General features: G+C 41.1%; 1 protein-coding gene across 1 annotated transcript; it reads right to left on the bottom strand.

Annotated features, from left to right (window-relative positions):
* Positions 1-307: 307 nt before the first annotated feature.
* LOC124019353 (pro-opiomelanocortin) lies at positions 308-5,849 on the bottom strand. The gene is made up of 3 exons (XM_046334673.1): positions 5,688-5,849; positions 2,018-2,150; positions 308-1,815 (listed from the first exon to the last, which is right to left on the bottom strand). Exons 2-3 carry the CDS (start codon positions 2,135-2,137, stop codon positions 1,255-1,257), a joined length of 681 nt encoding a protein of 226 aa, XP_046190629.1. The 5' UTR covers positions 2,138-2,150; positions 5,688-5,849; the 3' UTR covers positions 308-1,254.
* Positions 5,850-7,685: the final 1,836 nt, after the last annotated feature.

Genomic DNA, 7,685 nt, shown 5'->3' with positions numbered 1-7,685 from the left:
TCACTGCCAGACAAGGCTCCGCTGATAGCCAGGTGTAGCAGTGGTAAGATGTTGGGACTGCTGTTGGGACAGCTTTATGTAGGCCCAAGCAGTTTGTGGGCACCATTTTTCACTGTTATAGTGCAATTACTGTATTGTTTAGTGTTGTGTTGTGTTGTGGCCTTGCTGGCATGCACCCCACTTGTTTATTTTTGCCCCACCAAAATTACCTGTATACCTGTATAATGACAGCACCATTGATTTTATCTTGGTTGCTTGTTTGGTAGACCTCAAATAAACGTAATGTACAGCACAAAAAAGGAAGTCATTTGTGTTGCTTGCCACAAAGCAGTATCTGTTTAATACATACATTTACAATATGGTACAATTTATCTCAATAAAAATAATGAGGAAAAATAGTATTCCATTTGAAATTATCTTCTCTCATACCCACTCCCTACCCCAGTCTGTCATTTATACACAGTATTCAGTATGGTCACTGTTACCGAAGACTTTCTAAGTACTTCCTTCAATTTATACTTTCTCATACAGCATTCAAGCAAAGGCCATAAATGAATTCTACAGCTATCAGTGACCATATTCAATCAAAATCGTTATGGGGTATCTAGGGCAATGCTAATATCCATTTCATATACAGACGAAAATCACACTATTTTACCATGCCAGCTTTTTATACAGTACAAGCTTTTTTTTGTCATTCTGAAAGGGGTAAGGGTTAAAAAAACATGGTAATTTAAAACCCACCTAAAGACCTAGTCATGATTCCTGTATTTTCACAGACCCTCTAACCAAAATACAGGTATCAGGTCTGTGCACATTATGGTTCTCCGCTTCTTTGCAGGTAAATGAATTAACACTTTGATTGTTTAACGGCACAGCCTACCCTCCCAATTTGCCAGTTACCCACGGATATGTATAAAAGGGCATACCTGCAAATAAGTTGTAAATAAGGGGCTGTTTGAATGGGAACATTGCCTTATCTTTTTTACAGGTAACATACCATATCTTGTCTGAAATGTATATAAGATTTGTTTTTTGGACTTATTTGTTGTTTCATTGTTTTATATTGCAGAGCTATAATTTGTTTTTTGTGTTACTCTGGAAACTTGGCTACAGATGAAATACGACACTTAGTTTTCAACAGTTGCCACTGGTCTTCAAAACATTCAGTTCATCTTTCATCTTTTCCTCTTTACTACACTCATCCCATCCCTCCCCTCCCTTCCCTCTATCCCTTGTTCCTGCTGCCCTCCTCTACTGCTCGTTCTTAAGGGTGACGTGCTTGAGCAGCGTGATCAGGGGCTTGTGGGATTGCTTGGTATATGGCTTCATGAAGCCACCATAGCGCTTGATAGCGGTTGGGCTGCCCCAGCGGAAGTGACCCATCCGATAGGACCCATCCTTCTTATCTTGCAGCCCCGTCACAGTGAGGGTTCTGGGGACTACCTTGGTCTGAGCCTTGGCCCCCTGGTTCCCCAGAGCTCCCACCATCTCGTCCTCCCAGCTGCCCAGCTGCCTGCGTGCCTGCAGGGGAAAGGTGCCCTCGGAGGAGTCCCCCCCTTCCAGACTGGAGGCATAGACTTTGATGGGGCGGCGTTTGTGCCCAATGGGTTTGCCCCAGCGGAAGTGCTCCATGGAGTAGGAGTGTCTCTTGTCGCTGTGGGGCTCAGGGTCAGCATCCAGGGCTCTCTCTCCAGAGGTCAGGGCTGCCAACAGGATGCCCAGGGAGAGGCTCTCCTCAGTGGACTGCTGGGCAGCCGATCTGGGCTCTGGGGATTCGTCCTGGAGCCCAGACCTGAACAGGTGGGTGCACTCCTGCCAGACGGAAGAAGAACAGGAGACGGGAGTTGAATACAAATGGACGGATAGGAACAGTGTTTAGTGATATATGGATGGAAGGGCTAAAGAACAATCCATGAATAGTGAGTGATGAAAATGGCTATGGATGATGATTAAATCTCATACTGATTTTGATGATGATTACTGAATGAAGGTGATGATTTGAACTCTGACTCACCAGTATCTTGTCCTCTGAAGGGAGGTCTTTGCAGTGGGAGCTATCCCAGCACTGCCCCCTCACCCCGGGGTTGCACACACACACCACCACCACCGCTAACAGCCAGGGCGCACACACCATATTCAACCTAATACTGCACAAGACACACAGAGGCACAGGGAGGATTAGCCAGAAACACGTAATGAAAATAGACTGCAGATGATGAGGCGCATAGAGGAATAGGGCTTGAGTCTGTGGTCATTTCACCAGCAGTTCTACTTCCTCTTGATCAACTTTAACTCTGTCCTGCATCAATCTGAAATAATCCCTTACACTGAATAAAAAGTATGTATGACACAAAAGGGAATGAATGCAGTAGTCACAGGTAAACTGGTGAAGGGCAAACTATAAGAAGGATGGATTAGAACCCATACCATTGTAATTCTATCACCCAACGTATGTGATGCTCAGACATTCTTTACAAAGGTGACTTCACTGACTTAACTGAGGGTTTTGTCATGGCATTCTTACTGCTGTGGAGTTCTCTGACAAACTCTATAGATCTATGTCTGTGGAGACTATGCACAGATAATAATCAGAGAGTAGCAGCAGTGTATGTGAAGAATGTGAACACATGTGTGTGCATGTGTGTGTGGTGTCAAAATGCATGTGTGTGTGTTTTGTGTTTGTCCCCGTGTGTGTGCGCGTGTTTGTGTGTTGGAGTGTCAGTGTAGTGAGATACACTACACGACCAAACATATGTGGACACCTGCTCGTCGAACATCTCATTCCAAAGTAATGGGCATTAATATGGAGTTGGTCCCCCCTTTGCTGCTATACCAGCATCCACTCTTCTGGGAAGTTGGAACATGTTGGAACATCTAGATGTTGGAACAATTCTTCCACACCGATCTCAACATACCATTTCTGTATGGTCCTTGCTTTGTGCACGGGGGAATTGTCATGCTGAAATAGGAAAGGACCTTTCCCAAACTGTTGCCACAACGTTGGAAGCACAGAATATTCTAGAATGTCTTTGTATGATGTTGCTTTAAGATTTCCCTTCACTGGAACCAAGGGGCCTAGCCCGAACCATGAAAAACAGCCCAGTTGGCACTATGAATTCAGGTAGCATTATCCTGGCAAACCCATATTAGTCCGTCGGACTGCCAGATGATGAAGCGTGTTTCATCACTCCAGAGAACGCATTTCCGCTGCTCCAGAGTCCAATGGCGGCGAGCTTTACACCACTTTAGCCGTAGCTTGGTATTGAGCATGGTGATCTCCGGCTTGTTTGCTGCTGCTCGTCCATGGAAACCCATTTCATGAAGCTCCCGACTAACAGCTATTGTGCTGACGTTGCTGACGTTGCTTCCAGAGGCAGTTTGGAACTTGGTAGTTAGTGTTGCAAACGAGGATAGAAGATTTTTAAGCGCTACGAGCTTCAGCACTCGGCGGTCCCATTCTGTGAGCTTGTGTCTCCTACCACTTCGAGGCTGAGCCTCTGTTGCTCTTAGACATTTCCACTTCACAGTAACAGCACTTACAGTTGACCGGGGAAGCTCTAGTTGGGCAGAAATTTAACGAACTAACTTGTTGGAAAGGTGCAACGTTGAAAGTCACTGAGCTCTTCAGTACGGGCCATTCTACTGCCAATGTTTGTCTATGGAGATTGCATGGCTATGTGCTCGATTTTTATACACCTATTAGCAACAGTGTGGCTGAAACAGCCAAAACCACTAATTTGAAGGGGTGCCCACGTACTTTTGGCCATGTAGTGCATGTGTGGGTGTGCGGTTTGAGTCCGGTGAGTGTACATCAAGCCTGTGCAAGAGAGTCAGTGCATAAAATAAAATAAAGGGGGGGGGGGGGGTTAGCAGTCAGTAGTAATACTGTATATCCACCAACATTAGTTGAATATTCCAGGAATGTTCTCCAACATTTTCTATTTGTCCTACATTTTATTGCTGAAGTATGTTCAGGGAATGCTAATGGACACATCACACTGTACCCATGTGAGAGTCTCCATGGACATTAGCAGAACGGTCCTGCAATGTTGTCAACTGAATTCAACTGAATCCAGACATCATTTCATGAAGTATGTTCAAGGAATGTTTTTGGAACATAAGGTCAAACCGTCACACTAACGTTATGAGACCATTCATTGTAGAAATATGCCCTTTAAAAAAATATATATATATTTGTATTTTTTTCATATCCATCAAAATAAGCAGAACGTTCCTGTAACGTTTCCACAGAACCATTTCTATTGCTCCCACATTTTGTTGTGTCAGTATGTTCTAAGAATATACCGGAACATTGTGTTATTACGTTCCCTGGCAACCTAATGAGAACCTTAGGAGAATGTCCTGTAGTAGTTTTAACAGGTGTTGTACACAACATGTTAGTGAATGTTAGGAGAAAATACCAAGGATATACTCTATTTGGTGAACAAAAAGGTCCTGGGAATGTTCCCGGGTTTTCTGAGAATAAGTTGAGCTCTGCATTGCAGAAAGGTCAGCCACTTGTTTCGTCAGAAAGACTAGAGGAGGAAATGCCATTTGCTTGTGAATGGCTCAAAAAAAGGTTATCTTGGGGGGGAAATTAGCATTGATTTTACAGTAACTTTTAAACTCAATTGATGATGACTAATACATTGACACACAAGTATACCTTTGTGTCCAAAAGTTACAGTAAAATAAGTATTCCCCCCAAATTCTTCTAATTACTAAAAAAGTAGTTTATATATTTTTTAATATTATTATTACTACAAAAAGTGATGTTATGAGTTGGTAGTCCATGCATGCATGTTCATATTTCCTATCCCTGATCAATTGATACCTAATCAATATTTCTCATCTCACTACTTTAGGACAAATAATCTCACTGAATGATTTGGTGTTGTATTAGACAGATTGGATTGTATTGGAATTGAATAATCACACCTTCTTGGCTATTGTAATGAATAGATGGTATGTGGGCAGACCTCAAAGTCACAATAAGTCTGTGCCTTCAACAGTGCGTACCTTTTATGAACCGTCCTTTAGCACTAAGCTTTGCTCTCCAAGGAGGCTCTCGCATACACAGCAGTATAGTAGTGCATTACATTATTGTCTGAAATGATTATTATCAGGAGCCATTTTTATTACACCTTTGATATTCACCAAGCAAGAACTTCATGAAACTTTGTTTCAATTATCAGGAAACCTTAAGCGTTACCAAATGTGAATTCTTACTTTTAACTTAACATTGATTTCATCATTATTTGATAGTACAAGTATTGGATGTGTCCAATCATTTGTATCCTAACTAATTGGAATATTAGTTAACCTAGTTGATATACAGTAAATGTCCAATGTTTAAATGTTTATTTAAATGCCAATATACTAATTTGTGTTTAATAGAGATGAACATTATCAGCCTTAAATTTATCCAACAAATCTATTTCAAACATAATGAAATATATATTGCAGATAAGCAGATTAGTCAGCTTACCTCTGCTAATATTCAGGGTAGGAATGTTAACATGCAATAGAGCTGTGCAATTATCTAAAATCATACTTATGCACACAGCCTAGTGCTAAGTCTTACTAATAATTCTCAACAAAATAAGACAACAGCTAATTCAGAGCATGAATGGAAAATGATGCAGAAGTTTGCTGTTGCTCTTTAGCAGGTTCATCTTCCTTACCTTCTTTCACTTTCTCGTTTTGTTCTTCCACAGGTCTCCTGTCTTTCTCTGCAGGATCTCACAGCGCAGAATGGAATCACTCTCTCTCTCTCTCTCTCTCTCTCTCTCTCTCTCTCTCTCTCTCTCTCTCTCTCTCTCTCTCTCTCTCTCTCTCTCTTCCCTTGGTTGTCTGATCAATTTCTTAGTGGGAATTTGTCCTGTGTCTATGTCTGTGAGGTGGGAGCTCCTTTTATACTGTAGCCAAAGACACGTGTGGGTGGGTAGGAGGCTAGGGGTGGGGAGGTCATTGGAAATTCCACCCTCACACACTTTCCCTCTCTCTCTCTAATCGATGGGGGCTCACGTTACCAGATGACAGGTGAGGTCTTAGCAGGTAGCTGCCACTTGTTGAGTCATGCCATAGCAACTAACGTTGTGTTTCTTTGCGTTGATCAGTTTTTGAATCATATGTGGAAAAATTGACACATCTCTTTCTGGGTTTAAAAGGTGACGCTGACACCGGATCTGAGGTTCTCTCCAGCCCCTATTGTCAGTAGATGGATACTCATGGAGGTGCTAAACACTGCTACCTAATCAGCTACGGAGGAGTGATGTGGAGTAACATGTTTTCATAGGAGAAAGGGCAGCAACGGGCAGCGTGCAAATGGAGTTGGTTCCATTGGTTTTCATCAAGGATAACATTTAAGGACAAATCAACATTTTCTCAGAAATCTGACTCATTGATGATCACACATCATTGCTACACCTTAATAAACCCATAGAAGTTGGGTTGTAGAGGGGCAAGCAAACACTCTTTCCACCTTACACACGCAAGCAGGATTGAAGCAGACACACACACACACTGTAGGGTTGCAAAACAGAATTATCTATAATTTTGGCAATCTATGGTAAGTAGGAATTTATTCTTAAATATATATTTGAAATGTATTCATGTAAAATATACATTTCTCTTCATATTTAGATCTGTGTCCATATTATTGTCCACAAGTTTTTAGTGTATAGACCATCATGATCAAGAGAAAACAGCATACTTATTTTTTTTTAAAGCATCTAATCAACAATTAAATCAATTCCAAGGAACTCTGCAACCCTATTTACATTTACAACAAACACATATTGACAGATGAAAATAAATAAAAGCACGTCAAAATATAAAGGATATTTCATGCTGAAACCCTCCCTTTTAAACACCAACGATATGCACAAAGTTGATGGGTTATATTTAGGATAATGTTATATAGCTTTTGTCATTTAAAAAAAATGTCAATACTAAAATGGTCTTAAATTACAATGTGATTTATTTGACATGTTATAAACTTTTAAAGTTACCAGAAATACAGTATACCCTCCCTTTGCAACCCTACACATCAGTGGAGGCTGCTGAGGGGAGGACAGCTCACAATTATGGCTGGAAATGAGCAAATGGAATGACATCATACATGGAACCCATGTGTTTGAATCATTCAAACCATTCCATGTATTCCACTCCACAATTACCATAAGCCTGTCCTGCCCAATTAAGGTACCACCAACCTCTTGTGCTACACACACATTGTGAAAAACAATGGCTTCCATTGCAGTGGAGGATGATCTGAATGCACCATTGTGACTGCTCCATATAATTAAAGGAAACAAGATACAAAAGAATACCATAGAAATCTCTGTTAGGGGCTGGAGAAAGAAAGCAATTACACTTAGTTATTGACAGATTTTTCTAGAAACAAAGGTTTTACACACTTTACAGTACATTTTGAATTGATTTGTAAAAAGAAAGGGAACTTTAGGCGAGCCACAGAATGGCAGAGGGTGACATGGTGGATCCCAAATATAAAGCTTTTCTCTCTCCAATAAAATGTTGCTTTGATGTTGCAAGAAGTATATTGAAAAGCATATTGAACAATTGTATTTTTTGCTTTAAAGGGGATATCAGCATTTGAAACTTTAACAAAGCTTACCTCCGCATCTGATTTGGTAGAACACTGAGGGATGGATGAGGTT

The sequence above is a fragment of the Oncorhynchus gorbuscha genome, unplaced genomic scaffold (assembly GCF_021184085.1).
Source record: "Oncorhynchus gorbuscha isolate QuinsamMale2020 ecotype Even-year unplaced genomic scaffold, OgorEven_v1.0 Un_scaffold_8:::fragment_8:::debris, whole genome shotgun sequence".
In the NCBI taxonomy this organism is placed as follows: Eukaryota; Metazoa; Chordata; class Actinopteri; order Salmoniformes; family Salmonidae; genus Oncorhynchus; species Oncorhynchus gorbuscha.
Note: the sequence above shows the minus strand (reverse complement) of the source record. Positions and strands in the feature narration are given on the sequence as shown.